Below are 18648 nucleotides of genomic sequence, written 5' to 3'. Positions count from 1 at the left end.
TGAGAGGCATATTTTGATAGGAAATTTATTCCTGAGGGGTATTTCCTTTTTTCCTGGCACTAAGCACTTTACTGTTTATGGGAAAATATAGAGTGCCAATAATTTGACATGGTGCTATTTGACTGGCTGCTTGATGAAATAATTTGCTACTTGGAAGTTAAAAGATCTCAAGAAAAAGACAGGTCAGCAGAAATACTTTTTGCTGCCAGGAACTCTGGAAATGCAAGGTAATGTAAAAATTGAATCATTATGTGTGTATAAGTCCCACACAAGTTGGAAGGGAAGTTTCAAGTCTGGCTAAAGGTACTTGGTAGGCTAACTTCCCTGGGGAGAAATATTAGATGGTAATTCCCAACACTGGTTTTTGAAACATCCCAGAATGTCTAATTATTTCAAGAAAGCCTCTCATGAAATTCTTAAAGAATAAATACCTAAATATTCATTTTAATTAATGTAACAAAATTAAATAAAGAACAAACCAATTTCATGGTTCTGTAAGATATATATATATATATATATATATATATATATATATATATATATAAAATCACAAATTCAAGATTGAGAACAACTGCTTCAGAATGAAAGTTATCTGGGTCATTCACCTTGCAAAGAACAACCTGGCACCATTTTTCACTCAGCTTTCACTTCATGGGGAAAAAATATGGCACCAGCTTCCATATCCTTTGATTATGAAGTTTTTGCTCCTTGAAATTATATTCATTAAGGATCTTTCCTGCAGTTTCATATGACGTGAAGAAAACTAAAAAGGAGGAATAGACCATTTTAAAACTGATTCCCCATCACTGTAAAGCTAAAGTTAAAAGTTCCAGGGTCGTCGGCTCCCCATTTCTAAAGGAGCATTCATATATATATATCTTCTTTTTTATTTTTTGAAATTTTACTTAAGGCAATGGGATTAAGTGACTTGCTCAAGGTCACACAGCTAGGCAATTATTAAGTATCTGAAGTCACATTTGAATTCAAGTCCTCCTGAATATAGGGCCAGTGCTCTACCCATTGTGCCACCAAGCTGCCCTCACATTATGGGAAATCACTTATAACTTTGCTCATTGAATACCATATAGATTTAAGTGACATCATTTTTGAAAGATCTAAATATTATGATTTAAGATACTGGACAAAGGAATGGCAATAAGAAATTGAGAAAGAAAAAAAATCTCAAAATTTACATAGAAAATGGGGATGATCAGACCTGAAATAGATCTTAGAGAATTCTATTCAACTCCTTCATTTTACAGATTTTTTGTTAAAAAAAAAGACTAAAATATAATTTAATTCTGTTTGGAAAAAAATTACTAAATTTTTGTTCAGGGAAAATTTTTGGCTTTCTATTGTCATTCTTCAATGACATCACAGTTACTCTATAAATGAGTTACACAAAATTACCAAGGACACTAAATAATACTGAAATGTTAGCTGCTCAAGCATTATTTTGGATTTTTTCTATGCAAACTATCATTAGTAGCCTAAGACTACTGACTCAAAGAAACAGAACAAGACACCTTTCACAAACTATGGGACTTAAAAAAGGATTTTGTTAGGGAAAAGAAAACTGTTTCAAAGTGATAATTCTTAATTTCTTGATTCCTTGATTCCTTCCTTCCTTCCTTCCCTCCTTCCTTCCTTCCTTCCTTCCTTCCTTCCTTCCTTCCTTCCTTCCTTCCTTCCTTCCTTCCTATCTACCTATCTGCCTATCTATAACCTACATGTTGTTTCTTATAGCTCAGACTAAAAGTCATTTATCAGCTGAGAAGAACCATGGTATGGTAAATTGCTGCAATCTTCAGCAAAATAAGACATAGGGGAAATTATTATTGTTTATATTCTTTTCCTTTTTTAATATAATGAGGATACTAGTAAAACTTAACCTTGTACAATTGTTGGGAAGACCAAATGAAATCATAATTGAAGAGTTTAGCTTAGCTCTACATTGTACATGCATCATAAATGCTATAAAAGGGGTAGATATTATTACTTATTTTCACTGGAATATATATTTTCATCAAGATAAAGTCTAATGTTTTATATATATATATATATATATATATATATATATATATATAAATGGAACAGAAACTAGACTAATGATATCATTAATATGGAGGAAATTCTCAGTAAAGAAATTCCCTCTAACAGTAGAGGTTGGCACCTTCTTTGTAATTTATTCAGAATCACACAACCCATAGGTGACAGATTGAATTTTTTCACTTTTCTGGGAGCTAGCTCTCTGTTTATTTTGTCACCTTGTTACGGCCACCTCAAAGACATGCCTATATATAACCAATATATAGGTAGATGATGAACACAACAATAGATTTTGACATATAATAGTAATAATGATAATAATAATAACTAACATTTACATATAATCTATTATACTAAGTGTTTTACCTTATTTGATCCTTACAACAACTGTGGGAACCAGGTGCTCTTATTATCTCAATTTTAAAACTGAAGAAACTGAGGCAATGTGATGTTAAATGACTTGGCCAAGGTCACAGAGCTAGGATTGAGACTGAATTTGAACTCAGGTCTTGAGTTAAAATCACAGGCATTCTATATACCTAGTTGCTGAGCATGCTCAAGTGCAAGAGAGAGAGAATGAAAGCATTTTTTACATACATATCCTTTTACAAAAGGTAGAGATGATGCAGATATCACAGGAGCCATATATATTGTGATATGGAGGTGACCTTACATTCGGTTGTGCCAGGGGAATAAGATACCTGGTAAGTTCTACTAAGCTGGAAAGACTTTAGATATGACCCTAGCAAAAGGATGCTTGCTGCCCTAGGAAAAACATAACTAAGTACAGAGTACCAGAAAATCAGCTACTAGAGAATGAACTGTGTGACTGTGATGAAGTTGAAATGGTTGTCAGTTCTATATTTCTCTTTTCTGCATCTATTAATGATGATGACAATGTAGTAGGTAATTGGGCAAATAATGGTCACCAAATGGTAGACATCAGCTTTGAAAGGATTATGTTATTTTGACCAGATGACATAATGAAGGAAACAGCTCATGACTGACCAAAAGGCTGAGACATAAAACACGGAGTCATTGTATGAAATTGATAGTTCAGAGGTGAGCTCAATTCTGCACTGATCAGTCCAAGTTTGGGAGGTAACAATCCCACTTTAGTGGGAAAGAACCACCCTTGGGTAGATAAGAGTTTCTCTCTTCTATTCCCCTCTATGTCATTAAAATAATTTGACTAATCAAATAAGCTAGATCAATAAGAGATAACGTATCCATACAAGAAAAGAGTCACACAGATATCAGCTAGATGCAGAAATATAGTACCCTGAAGAGGGAGGCATCTGTGAAAATTATGAATCGATAAGAATATCAACTCTGAATTGAAATAAAAAAGGACATTAAGACCAGAAAAAGCCAGGAGTCATATTACTCCTGTGTCACACATGAATCTTATATAAATGCATTTAACTTCACTGTGTACATGGATCCATTATGTATTTTGGGGAAATATATCCCAAGATTTTGAAGAGACATGTTTTGTCCCAGCTATTTCTGTCATACCATTCTTTTTAACATCTCTGGTAAAATGAAATAAAATTTTTTATCTTATTTACTTTCACATACAGAAAATATGAGAAGGGTTATAGCACTGGAAGTCGAGAATGATCACCGGATCTTGATAGAATCACAATCATTTTTCATTGAGTCATATTGGTAGTCTCAAAAGAGGTCCTGCCAAAACATTGATGAGTAGTTTAGGAGAATAAAATAACACTGAACTGGAAATCTGAAGTCTCAATTCTAGTCTCAAATTCACTTTTAAATAGTTCTATGACCTTGGACAAGTTATTTCATCTCCATGGTTCTATTATTATGTGTGTAAAATGCCTGAGCTAGGCAAGATGATTTCTTTCAGTTCTATCAATTTTATCATTTGAAAATTATATATTACATACTGAACTTGAGTCATGCTTTTCAGTTAGAGGTAAAATTACTACTGACATAGAAGAAATCTCAATGAAGCCAAATGGAATCCATCTAGAGAAAGGAATAGGCTTTTTTTCTCAATTCTGGGGTTGTTTGTATTAGTTCTTTCCTCAATAATCATCTCATTCCCTTGTGATCTCCTTTCCTATTGTGACTTATGGATAGTGGGATTTTTTAAGAAGTATACAGCTAATTCCTTGGAGCTTTGGTTGAAGATATACTTTCAGAATAGTCATGTGGCTTCTCTATCTCCTTAACAGTGTTTGCCAGAATTCTGCGGGCTCCTGAATCCCACAATGTCACCTTTGGCTCCATAGTGACCCTACGCTGTACTGCAACAGGCATTCCAGTTCCTACTATCACATGGCTTGAAAATGGAAATGCTGTGAGTGCCATTTCTATGTCTCCATGGCTAGGGAAGACTGGCTATTGGCTTTTAAGTTGTATTATGTGTTGGTAAAAGTCATATAAACTTCTGCAGTTATACAAAGGTTAACATTCATTCCTTGATTCTTTGTCTTGACCAAGTCTTGAGTAGTCTCTATCATTGAAATCATGATTTGGCATAATATTTTTGGAGGTTGATAGTCTAAAATATATAATAATAAATAGAAATAATAATAGTTATCCTTTATACTTAGAAACCCAAATACTGATAAAGGAGACTGGAAACCTTGAGTTCTCTTCTTTTTCCTTCTACTGTTTTCTTATAGCCAATGGACAAAGTTAAATTCTTACCTCCCAGGGTTGTTGTAAAGATCAATTGAGATAATAATTATGAAGTGTGTACCATAATATCTGACACATAGCAAGTGCTATATAAATATTAACTATTATTATGTATATATTATGCAGTTTAATTCTTTTTTAAAAAGGCCTTAGAATAGTTATTATTGGGGTGGCTAGGTGGTACAGTGGATAAAGCACTGGAGTACCTGGGTTCAAATCCAGTCTCAGACACTTAATAATTACCTAGCTGTGTGGCCTTGGGCAAGCCACTTAACCCCATTTGCCTTGCAAAAAAACAAAAAAAATAGTTATTATTGCCATTTTGCATTTGAGGAAACTGGGTCCTGGAAGGTTAGGTCAATGAATCTGATTATAAAGATCATGTTTTATTAATGGCAGAGATGTGACTAGATCTCCAGTCTTCTACTTTCCTAGTCCAGTATTTTTTTTCCACTAAAGAAGCTTGTTTCTATTTCTTAGGCATAAGATTACAAATTGCAGAGTTTGAAGAGATCTTAGCAGTTATCAAGCCAGCTCCCTCATTTTATAGATGAGGAAATTAAAGTATAAACTAGATAGTAATTTATTCAAGGTCTTACAGTCAAGTGTTTGTGACAGGATTTGAACTCAGTTCTTCCTAATTTCAAATCCAGAGGTTGAGGAATCAAAAGAAGCAGGAAATTTACACAGATTTCCAACATAATTCAAGATGTGAACACAGGCCTTGGAATCGATTAAGGGCTATGGTGAGCCCTAGCTATTAGTTTTGTACTGTTCTTACCACATTAAAAATAGTTCTGCTTCTAAACCTTTGGTGTTAAAAAAAAAAAGAGTCCATCTTCCTCCTCACATAGATAATGGCAGCATCCATGGAGAAAGCAATTTTATTTTTTCCAAGTCCTAATATGTCTGATAGACCCATTATTACAGTCACCATCATTTTCCCAGCTTTATGTATTTTGCACATTTGATGAATCATCGTGTCACTCTTTTTCTATTCCATATTTAGTCAACACAAAATATTTGTTCTAGACTACATATCTTATTAGTACTCCTCATTTTTTCCTTTAAGGTGATAGAAATGTCCATTATTTCAAGACAGGTCAAATAGGAAGACAGAGCAAGAAGAGGATATAGAAGTTTTTCTTGTAGGTTCCAAAATTATATCCATAAGGAGATTGTAACCAAATGAAGGAAGTGTTTGATCAAGTAACCTGTGTAATGCATATAAAAGAGGCCATAATGTCCCCTCAAAATCATGCCTATGAAAACATGTTTAAATGTGCAAAATACAACATAAATGCCACTCATTTTTACTGCTTACAAATATCCATTTTTATCCATGAACAAGGAAGCATATTTGTGTTTTAAGTTGAAAAAAAAGAAATAAATGTCAGTTAAGAGAGTCAACTCATCCTTCAGGAGTATGACTGCCTAAAGAAGAAGCATTGGACTTGGACTACACAATACTTTTGTTCATATTCATTCTCAGTCACTTAGTAATGACACAATGTAGGACATTTAAACTCTTTATACCTCAGTTTTTACATCTGTAAAATTTGTATTTGGATTTGAAGGTCACTAAGAGACCTTAAAACTCTAGATCTATGATCTTGCCATGATGGAACTAGTGACTTATTAAGGTTCTTTCTAATTCTATAGCCATGACATGATTACAAATAATAAGAATTGTTGTGGAAACTATTAGTTTTACAATACAGCCTCAGGACTTCATATTAGATAAAAAGCAGGAGTGCAAAACCGTAAGAGCTTAGAATGAAGCAACAAAGAGTAGGATGGGATAAAGGGTGAGATAGAGTAGAGAAGGAAAATGAGTACAGTCTCAAGAAAGAACAATGAGAAGACAGTTTGAAGTTGGCCATCAGAAGAATCATGAACTGTAGTAGTAACTGGTCACCACAAGATGTCATTATTACAGATAGTATTTAAATATTCATATTTCCAGATAGAGCTAATATTACAGGCTGGGTTTTTATGAAATGTTTAATATTGATATTGAATTAGAGGGCTTGAATAGGGACTGAAGAATAATCTTATCACTGTTCAGCTTTAAGACATGCAACTAAACCATCTCATTGCTCAATCTCTAGAGATCTCTAAATATTTCTGATGGAAATTTATTCCAACATCTCAAAGTTCTTTCAGTTATAAAGTTTTCTCTAATGTCTTTTCTATGTCCCCTGGCTTTTTTCTTTCTTCTCATTTTGTATTCAGTGGGTAATCTTATAATCATAGAATCTTAAAGGCAAAAGAGGTTTAAGAGCTATTTAATCTAATCTATCCTTTGGAGATAGGAAATTAAGCCAAGAGAACAATTTCATCATTGATTTAGGTAGGTATAATATGCCATTCAAATCTGCAAAAGACAGAAATCTGGGATGGCACTGGATGGCAATCAGGATCCAAAAGGATCCTTAACACAATAGAGTATTGAGCTAAATCTAATAAAGTGATATTCAAAAGGGATTAATTGTAAAGTCTTATACTTGGGTTCAAAAAATTAACTTCATAAGTATAATTGAGTAAGAGAGACATAGAGGAAAGCAACTTATTATTTTGGAAAATCTCGAGGATTTAAGTTCAATATGAAGAAGTCATATATGTTGGGGCAGTCAAAAACACTAATGCAATATGGGACTGCATAAATAGGAAGCTGTCTTATAGAGAGGAAAGATTAGATTTCTTTTTCTCCTTCCCCTCCCAACCCCCACACCGTTTAGTTTTAAAGAGAGAACTGGAAGAATGGAGTAGAAGTTACAAAGTGGCACCTTTAAACTGATGTCAGGAAAACTTGCAAACAATTTATCTTTCTGAGAGTGGAATGGGCTATCTGAAGTAGTGATGACTTTCTCCTTGGAGATCTATCAGCAGAGGCTAAATGATCTCTTGATGTATATTTTATTATGAGATGTCCTTTCATGGATGGTTTGAACTAGATGACAAATGAAGTCCATTCCTTTTTCAAATTGTGTTATTCTATGAAGAAGGTAATTGATAATCACTCCTACCTTGAGCCCTCTCTGAACAAAACCATAAAGTAAAAACATTTATTTTCAGAAGTCCTCATACTTTGAGGGTCCATGATGTTATTGCTCAGTCGTTTCAGACTTTTCATGACCCCTTTTCAGGTTTTCTTGGTAAAGAAACTGAAGTGGTTTGTCAACTCCTTCTCAAGATCATTTTACAGATGAGTAAAGTGAGGCAAACAGGGTGAAGTGACTTACCCAGGCTCTAGTACATGTCTTAGGTCAAATTTGATCTCAAGTCATACTAACTCCTGGTCTGGTGCTCTATTTGCTATGCCATCTAATTGCCAAGAGGGTTCATAGAATAATCAGTTTAAAGCTGGAAAGGGACTTTCACCCTGTCTCTATCACCACTTTATTATTCTACAGATGAAGTAAGTCAAGGCTAGAGACATTTAGTGACTTTTTCATAATCATAAAGGGAGCTAATAGTAGAATAGGTCATCTTAATCCAAAGCTATAGCTCCTTTTACTATCGGGCCTACATCTCTCTTTGACGGTCTATACACTCTTATACTCTTGGGCTCTTTCTGGTGCTTTAGACCTTTTAAAACTCCATCTCATATCAAAACTCACCTGTGTCCTTTTCCCTCCCCTTTCATTCATTATATTTCAGGACGTTGGCCAAACTGAAAACTAATTCTTGCTGAAGTGTTAATGGAGAAATGTGTCTGACCTCTTCTCTAAGTAACACATTTTATAAGGATTTGGGCTCAGGTGCTCCTGGCTCCAGGGCTGGTGCTCCATCCATTGTGCCACCTGGCCATACCTACAATTATTACTATTTTTTTTATTTTAATTTTTTCTCTCCCCTTTATCACTCAAGCGAGTCTATATTTTTTTGGGGGAGGGGGTATTTTGTTTACTCTTAAACAAGAATATTTTATTAATGTATAAAAACATTATTTGTACAAAATGAGAATAAATAAATATTAAATATAGAATATCTTATGTGAAAAAAATAAGTAGGCTTTCTATAAGCGATACCTCCACTTCTTTTACCACTCAATCTTTTCTTAAACTCTCTGCAGTCTGGCTTTTGACCTTATTATTCAACTGAAATTATTTTCTCCAAAATGGTTTATTATTTTTTTCATTGCCAAATCCAATGACCTTTTCTCAATCCTCATTGTTCTTGATCTCTCTCAAATATCTGACACTATCCCCTTCTCCTTGATATCGTCTTCTTTCTAGGTTTTTGTGACACTACTCTTTCCTGATTCTCCTCCTTCCCCTCTGACCTCTCTTCTGTTTCCTTCACTGCATCTTCATACAAGTCATTCCCATTAACCACTGGTATAGCACAGGTCCTGTCTGCCCCTCTTCCCTTTTCCCTATATACTATTTTGTTTAGTGATCTCATCATAAGAAGTGGCTTTGTGCAAGGGTAGGAAATAAATTGGTGACTGGAAGAAGGCCATTTTAGAGAGATGAAGAAGCAAAGTGGAACTTTTATAGAAATGATATGACCAGAAATCATTCATTAGACAGTGCTGGTCCAGAATTTTATTTCCTGTACTGGCTGGAAAAAACATCTCAGAAAATCCTGCATTGGCATTTTTTTGCTTGAATCTTTCTCTATTCCAAGTGAATTCAACTATTATCTCTGTGCAAATGACTCTCAGACCTTCTTGACCAGCTTAAGTTCTCTCTCAGTCTCCAGTCTCACATCTCCAACTACTCATTGGACGTTTTGAACTAGACATTTTATAGACATCTTAAACTCATTATGTTCAAAACTGAATTCAGTTAAGGTCTGTTAACAAACCAGTGGAGTCAGAGTCCTATCCCAAGGAGCAACTGTGTTAGTGGAAATTATAGACACTGTTGCAGTGCAAAGAATATGTTTTAAGTCTTATGTTATCATTCAAATTCAAAACAATATAAGTATTAATTCTTTGTATGGGGTTTGCTTTTCCTTCACAGTCTTAAATATTCATTCCCTTGCTTTTTTTTCTTTTCTAGGCTAATCAATCAATAAGCATTTATTAAATGCTACTATGTACCAGGTGCTGGGGAGTACAAAAATTGAAATTATATCTATCTGCAAGGAACATAGATTCTAACCCAGAAATAACATGCATAATAGGTTTATGCAAATGATATTTTAAAAAATACAAGATGATATAGAAAGGCAAGGTAATTGCTTCAAGTACAAGATGGCAATTAACAGGAACCAAAAATCCTAAGAGATATAGAGGTGAGGAGAAAATATATTCCAATTATGGGGAAAAGACAATTCAAAGTCATGGAGAAAGGAGATGCAATATCATATGTAAGAAACAACTCTTATTGTCATGATGTTTTCTCATAGCACCTATGACCTATCCTCTTCATCATCTTAATTACTCTCTCAGGATCCTTTATAAGTGTTTTTCTTATTTCACAAAAGTAACAACTTTTACAAATAAATTCCATGCTCTAATAAAAAGCCAACAAATGTTGAAAAATCAGGGTGGGAGAAGGACTGCCTCCTGGCTCCTACATATTGCAATTCTGTTTACTCATTCCAGTGAGGCTTTTTCTTCAACACACAGTGTCCAGATCTCAGCCCAGCCAAAGCAGCTGGGACAGAGAGGGAAGGGAGTGAAAGAACTGTGAGGGAGGCTGCCCAGCAGGGTGTGCCCCTCAGAAGGCTTTTCAGGAAGGACAGTCTCCACCACTCTGGTTATAGTCACAAGCTTGATGAAAGAACCCACGCTTTCCATAATAATGAAGAGTTTCATAAAGTGGATAGAGTAAGCGAAATTGGTTAGGTCTCAAGATGAGGAGGAGGAGGAGGAAGAATGGGAGACTAACCAAAGAAAAAGGGACAGGAGGGCTGCAGTAAGGCCTGAGGAGTAACAAAAAAATGTTAATGTAGGACATGAGAGATATTTTTCCATCCAGGGCAGGAAATCAGATTCTGGATTGGCCCTGTCTAATGAAGGACTTCTGGTCACATCATTTTAATAATATCTCCTCTTTGCTTTTTTGTTTTTTGAATATAATCTTCCAGTTTCCACATCTTTTTTTCCTCCTATACTTGTACAAATCTACTTCTTCTTTGTCTTATATTTGTAAAGTTCCTCTCCCTCTTTCTTAAGTGAATTCTAATCCCTGTGCACTATGGCAAGGCATTACATGAACAAATTTCTACTCTCAAAAAAAGTAACTGCTATATTTGTTAAGTAACTTAGATTCCAGTAGAAATGGAGCCCAAGAGTCTGAGTCTGTTGATGCTATTTTCTTCAAATTATCAAGGTCATTTTCAATTCTATTCCACTTTGCCAAGGGGTTATATAAAGTCTTTCACAGGAAGAAAGGAAGGATTGTAGTTACAAACTGTTCCACTATACTGTAGGTGAATGAACATTGGGGTACATGTCAGAAGACCTGGATTTTATTTGTGATGCAACCACTTAACTGAGATACCTTGAGTATGTCCCTTTCCGTCTTTCAATCAAGCAACAAGAATTTATTAAGTGGTCAGAGGAACCATGAAAATAAGGAGTTTATTGTCTACTCCAGTGCAAAGACTTGGGAGATGGTACAGCATTCTTAGGAGATATAATATGATAGGAAATAATTTAAAATTATCTAACACATCATAATGTAATACAAGGTTGAGCAAGATTTTTAAGGAGTTTTAAAGTATCACAACAAGATATTGCACTTAATCCTAAATGCAATAGGAAGCCACTCAGTCTTCTAGAGCATATTAAAAGGCACATTCAGACCTGCATTTTAGGATATCAACTTGACAACTATGTGGAGAATGAATTACTAAAGGGATAAGCTGAGTGCAGTTACCAATTAGGAGGCATTTCAGGTTCTCTGAACCTTATATTCCACATCTATAGAACAAGAGGGTTAGACTATTAATCTCAAAATTTCAGGCAGTCAATCCTTGGGCTTTCTATAACCCACAAAAAGTTGTCTTTTTTTCCAGTAAAAAGAAACAAAGATTCATATAGCAATGACACAAAAATAATGAGTAATAAAAATTTAAAACAGAATGCAATGTTAGTTAAACATCCAAGAATTTTCTTTCTGAGATTCTGTGAGTATCTGCTAGAATAGAAAGATGTTATAATTAATTGTGGTTTGGGCTTCTTCAGGTTGCTAATTAAAACCAAAATCTAATAAGCCAAGGTACTGCTAAGGAAAGGGACAGAACAGCCTCAGGACTCCAAATGCTAAAATAGAAATTAGGTAGACAAACAGTATAGCTCCAAGAAAGAAGTCAAAAGTACATTCAATGTCCTTCTGGTCAGAGACAGTCAGTTACTATTACTGCCAAGTTTTACACTGGTAGAGCTACCTAGGAACAAAAGAAAACTGAGCTGTATGAACCAATACTAAATTAAAAGTAGAAGAAATTAAACTTATTGCAAAAATCTATTGGTAGGGAAGCAGCCACAGCTGTAGCATAACAATAGCAATTTCCACTGGGAAGTGCACTGTAAGTTCACAGATCTGATACTGGCTAGTGGGAGTAGAGAAGAGGAAGAATAGGAAACAGGCAAGGAACAATCAATGAATCAACCTAGACCTGAGTTGAAGCTAGTGTCCAGTAGCTTTATCTGCTGGAGTCCTGAAGGTTCCAAAAAAGCATAAACACCCCTTTTCTCACTTTTGTTGATCATGCTGTGAAACCTTTGTACATCTGTGGCCAACAATCAGACCTATGTATGTGCCAGAGACTTCAGGAATACCAGATGGCAGAACCTCATAGAATTTAAAAATCCTGTGCCACTAGTTCATTGAGTTTTCATTAATCTTTTAAGTATGGATAAGGTCTGAGTCGAAGATAGCCTTATTGTCACAATATGGAGGAAAATGAATTATAATATTCTCATAGATCTAAAGATTTAAGGAGTCTCAGAGTCATCAAGTTCAACTCCTTTATTTTAAAAATGATGAAATGGAAATCACAAAATCATGTTAGCAAAGGTTGGGTTTTAACCTGAGATCCAAAATGAAGACAATATGGGACAACTGTTCATTCAGTCATTCACAACCAATTTTTAAAGCATCTATATGTAAGAAGATGCAGAGATTAGTGATCGATCAATCAACATTTATTAAGCGTCTATTATGTTACAAAAAGAGGCAAAAGACAGTCCCTGCCCTTAAGCAGTTTACAATCAAATTAGGGAGACAGTATGCAAACAAAAGTGCAGGACCTGAGATCTGGAAGACTGGAGTTCAAATCTTGTCTTATACACTTACTAGCTGTGTGACCTTGGATATCATTTAAACTCTATTTACCTCAGTTTCCTCAGCTATACAATGGGAATAATGATAGCATCCATCCCCCTAGGGTTGTCCTGAGGATCCGATGAGATCATATTTTTTAACATAGTAAATGCTTAATAAAGATCCCTCTCTTTCCCTCAGCCAAGAGAGATTTTTTTTAAAGAAAGATAAGTGACAATCTTTGCCTTGAGAGAGTTTATAATCTATGACTGTTCTCTATAGGAGATTTAAGACAAAGACAGCCACTAATTCAAAATGTATGATGATAAAATTACAAGAAAATTAATAGTTTTGTGAAAGTTCAATGGGAATCTTAAAAATGATTTTTTTAAACAAAAAATGAATCTTAAGGCTATACATTGAATGGAACCTTTAAAGGCAGCAGCACTAAATATTAAAAGTCCATTCTTTTAAAAATTCAAATTGAAATTCACCATTTTCCTCACACTGCTTCATCCTTCTTTCCTTTCTAGCCAATCTCCAGTATTCTCAGTGACTATCTTCTTTGTATGGAAATGCTTCCAGAATCAATGTTCAAGGCAACATTAACTCCATAATTTATGTGATGGGGACATTGGGATTAAAAAAAATGAACTACCATAGATTTAGTCTTAGAAGGAGCTCTTCTAATTTTATCTCTACAACTTCTACTCTTAAGGAGTTACACTTAGAGGTTAAATTACCTGCCTTTAGTCACAGAACCTCTATAGTCCCAGGCTTGAATCAGACTTTCCTGAGTTGAGTGAGGTGTCTTTGAATGTATAGTTTGAAATTCTGTAAAAAAAAAACCGTATATATATATTTAAAAAGACATTTTCTAAACTTTTCACAGCACTCTTATGGATAGCAGCTAAGGACTAGAGACAAAAAGATCTGGAGTCAAAAAAAAAAAAAACCTGAATTCAAATCCAACCTTGGATACTTACTATCTCTGTGATCTGGGCAAGTCACAACTTCTGCAGGTTTTAGCTTCCACAATTCTAAACTGGAAATAATAATTAACACCAATCTCCTAGGGTTGTTGCGAGGATCAAAATGAGGAAATATTTATAAAGTGATAGCACTGTACTTGGTCCAGAGTAGACACTATGTAAATTCTTTTTTTCCCTATCCTCCTAATTACTTAGAAGAGCAAAGAGTCACAGAAGTAGAAAGGAATTTAGAGACCTCTCTAATTCTGCAGATGAAGATGTTATAGTTAGAAAAGAGAAGGAATTTGCCTTAGGTAATACAGCTAGTGTCTATCAGTCATATAAATTGGGTTTTTGGATTCAAGTTATAAAAAAAAGCTTTACTCTTTCTGACATTCATTTAAATTCAAGGGATACTTTAATAGTTTCTATGAGCAGAGCTTTCTAATGGCTGCTGAGGGAGATGCAAAATCTGCATAAGATATCTTGGTGACCCTTTTGCAGAAACTGGATAGATGGAGAAAACATGGGGGATTTGTTTCTGTAGATACTTTGATGCCACCATTACCAAGTCTAAGTCTAAAATGACCCTAAGTTCATTACCCAAAGAACCGTGAGAATTGAAACTTTTTCAGTTGCCCCAGAAACAAAAATTCAACTTCCTCTAAAGAGTAGTTAATTCCCCTTCTCCCTTTTGTTTTTGTCAGTCATTACTAGATACTCAGGGAGGAAATTTGTAGCTGAAAAGAACACAGAGATTGAAACCTCAGTATTTATAACAAGAAAAAGGGATCTCCTTGAAAGGGCATCTTCTTCAAAAGAAAATGTTTACATATTTTTTCTGAAATTTACTGAACATTGCCGTGGGAAGAAAGTCTTGTATATGGTATGTGGTGGGGGGTTATTCCAACAAACAAATCAAGTCAGGTAAAACTCAGCAAACAGAATAGAAAATTCTAACAATAAGAGTTAGTTTGTCATTGTTGTTGCTGATGATGATTTCATGGCAGAGATACTGTAGTGGTTTGTCATTTCCTTCTTAAGCTTATTTTACAGATGAGGACACTGAGGCAATCAGGGTTAACTTGACTTGCCCAGAGTCACCCAGCTACTAAATGTCTGAAGTCAGATTTGAATTCAGTCTTCTTGACTCCGGAACCAGTGTTCTATCCTCTGTACCTTCTAGCTACCTCCAAAAGAGTCACATTTGTTCAATCATGTCTGAGTCTACATGACCCCAGGGACCGCATTGACCACAGGGTTTTCTTGACAAAGATCCTAAAGTGATCTACCATTTCCTTCTCCAGTGGATTAAGGTAAACAGAGGTTAAGTGGCTTGCTCAAAGTCACACAGCTAATAAGTATTCATAGGTCATATTTGAACTCAGATCTTCCTAACTCCAGGTCCAAGGATCTATCCACTGAGCCACCAAGTTGCCTAGAGCTAGTTTAGGCAATAATAAATAATATGCAAAAAATCTTGAGTTTTTTCTGTTGTGCTTTCTGTTGGTGTTTTTCTGTTGTGTAAATGTCCCCACACAAATACCTTATGATATTCTTCATATATTCCTAATGATAAATTGAGCAGAACTGATGGACTTTGGAGGTTGGAGGATGGGGTGTAGAAGAAAAATTCTGTGATATCTCTGTTTTTTCTAGGGACATTCCTAGATAAAGTTGCAGCAGCTGCCTATCACCCACTAAATAGCTGTCCCCACCCTGCTTAGCAAGGAAATTACTTTTTGTACATTGACCTGTCCTGACATCTCCTCACCCAACATGAAGTGAAACCCTTCAAGTGAATTAGATTGTAGATCATCCAGTTATTCCAGGCCAATTTCCCTGAGTTGCCCTGTGGGGAAGTTTGATTGCTTAAAAAAAAACAGGGGGTTTGCCTGAACTACCCAGACATAATAATATCCTCAATTCACTACTTTACTTTGCCTGGAGAGATCTAGCCTAAACACATGCCTTTGATGGTTCCCTCTTGATATGACAGGAGACCTATATGGAAGGGAGAGAAAAGGTGGGTTTTTTTAGGTCATTTAAAATGTTAAGCAATTGGTCAGATGAACACTGGAGAAAGAAAAATAAACTCTAACCATAAGTAACAGTTTTCAGTGCATGAGTCACTTACAGAATAAACCCAGGACCATTTGAAACATAAGGGAAAGCATTTAAGAGAATTCTTAACAGGCTGTGGGCCCCTGCAACCCTTACACTTAGGTTAGGGCTTAACTGTTTCAGCACCTGGATGGGGTCCAGGAGATTATGGGTCTGAGCAGGGAGGAAATTGCTGCTTCTTCCTATAAGACAGAGCTCTTAGGGAAGACACAGGGGAAAGATTGAACTAAGTGTGAGTTGTGAGCAACCTTAGGAAAAGATCAGAGGATTCCTGTCTATTTGTTATAAAAGGTAACTAGATTCTGCAAAAGGGTAAAAGCTCTTTTCAAGAATTTCCAATAACATAAGAGTATATTATTCACATAATAACATTATTAGGCATTTACTTCCCATTTAAAGACAAGCATAAAAGATTTGGAACTGGATTGATTGAGTGTGAGAATTTTCTCTTTTCTGTAATAGCACCCCCAAAGAATCTATCAACTTCTGTCATTCAAAAAAAATTATATTGGTGTAATGGGGAGGGGGGTAGAGTGGAAAGATATATTTGGAGTCTAGAAGACTTAGGTTCAAGTCCTGACTAAAATCTAAAATGCTTATTATCTGTGTGACTCCCAGCAAGTCATTTATTCTCTCTCTCTCTCTCTCTCTCTCTCTCTCTCTCTCTCTCTCTCTCTCTCTCTCCCTTAGTTTTCCCAACTAAAAAATAGAAAAATAATAGTTCTGCAAACTTGATGTCTTATGAAGTTGCTGTGAAGAATTTTCATAAGATTATGGATAAAGCACTAAAATGAATCTCAGGGCCATTTAATTTGCCCTCTGCCATTTAATTAGAGGGCCTCTGAGATTCTTTTCAGCATATGAAAATTCTTATTAAAAGTTAAGTAACATGTCCAAGATCACATAGGTTTTTGTTGTTGTTCAGTTGTAACCAACTCTGTGACTCCATTTGGAGTTTTCTAGGCAACAAAACTTGAGTGGTTTGCCATTTCTTTCTTCAGCTCATTTTAGAACCAAGGAAACTGAGGGTTAAGTGACTTGCCCAGGGTTACACAGCTATTGAATGTCAGAGACTGGTTATGCATTTAGGAAGATGAGGTTTCCAGATTCTGAACCTAGAGCTGTAACCACTGTACCTTCTAGTACCTCTTAGTAATGAGCATCAAAAGTAATTTATAAGCTGCAAAGTCCTAAATCATTGATTGAAGATAGTTGCTGAAAATATGAATAATTATAATCTTTTCATAGCTTATTCCATGGATACCAGGATGGGTAAAAATTAGGGTCCTGATAAATACAATAACCTAAATTGAACTGTAACCTTCATCTTTATGACTATTTAAAGAAGGTTTTCTCTCAGCACTGCTATTTCCATACAGATGTTAAGGAAAATGCCCCAAAATTCAATCTGGCAACGGAAACCTCTCACAGATAACAAAGTACCTACATCCTTCTTTAAAGTAAAAGCAGAGTTTTGTGATTACCATTAAGGGCAATATTAAGTCAAGAATTGGAAATGAAAAAAAATTAGAATTCCAAAAATAATTAAAGCTAACCAGATGAAATTCTGTTACCTACTTTTTTTTTAAATTCTTTTGCAAGGCAATGGGGTTAAGTGGCTTGCCCAAGGCCACAGCTAGGTGATTACTATTAAGTGTCTGAGGTCAGATTTGAACTCAGATCCTCCTGACTCCAGGGTCAGTTCTCTATCCACTGTACCACCTAGCCACCCCATTACCTACTTTTAAAGATAGGACTTGCTGCTGGCCCATATAGTGGCTTTGACCAGTGCCTCTAGAGAGGGAGGAAAGGAAACCAGATTTAGTTTAGGGTCTCAGAGCTGTTGTTCTGATTCTTCTTCTCTTGGCCAATGTTTTCAGCATGGCTTATCCTCAGACCAACTTTCTTATACCTTCCCCAGTAATTCAGAAAAAAAGAAAACACAGAGAGAGAAAAGAGATGTAGGAGAAAGAAATGGGGAAATAAAGATGGAAGTAAGAAGACAAGGTAAAACATATATATATATATATGTATATATATTATATACATATATATATATATATATGTGTGTGTAAAGATTGATGATTACAAAGACTAGCAACTAAAAATGTCGATTGACGCACCTGGTAATGAGGACTAGGCTTAACTGAGCTACCAGACTACATAACTACATAACTGTAACTTGATTACATAAATGGAGTTTGCCTCTGAAATCTCAGGACAAATAAATTGACCCTACAGAGCTAGCTAAATGTAGGCTATATAGGTAGAAGACACTGGTTCAAAGCAATATCATAGTATCTTAGAGGAAAAATCATCTTTCATATTCCTTTATTCTCCATTTTGGGGACATTTCTTTTCATGGGAGTAAAACTTGAGGCTATTTATTATTATTAAACTTTATTATCATCAAGGCAACAAGGGATAGTGGAAAATAGCCTGACAATAAGACCTGGGTTCAGATTCTACTTCTCTCATTTCTCTGTGACTTCAGGAAAAGTCATTTGATTTTTCTTAGTCCCTATTTTTTACCTCAGTAAAATGAGAGTATTGGTCTAGATGACTCCAAGGTTCCTTCCAACTTGAAAACTGCTCCAAATGGT

At 35.3% G+C, this 18648-nt stretch overlaps 1 protein-coding gene across 1 annotated transcript in view; it reads left to right on the top strand.

Annotated features, from left to right (window-relative positions):
• The window catches only part of LOC141495136 (muscle, skeletal receptor tyrosine-protein kinase-like), a 123391-nt gene that overhangs the window by 100721 nt on the left and 4022 nt on the right, over positions 1 to 18648 (top strand). Inside the window, exon 8 of the mRNA XM_074196119.1 lies at positions 4254 to 4378. Coding sequence (XP_074052220.1) covers positions 4254 to 4378 — 125 coding nt within the window. The remainder of the gene's footprint in view (positions 1 to 4253; positions 4379 to 18648) is intronic.

This window comes from Macrotis lagotis, chromosome 8, assembly GCF_037893015.1.
Source record: "Macrotis lagotis isolate mMagLag1 chromosome 8, bilby.v1.9.chrom.fasta, whole genome shotgun sequence".
Classification (NCBI taxonomy): domain Eukaryota; kingdom Metazoa; phylum Chordata; class Mammalia; order Peramelemorphia; family Peramelidae; genus Macrotis; species Macrotis lagotis.
Note: the sequence above shows the minus strand (reverse complement) of the source record. Positions and strands in the feature narration are given on the sequence as shown.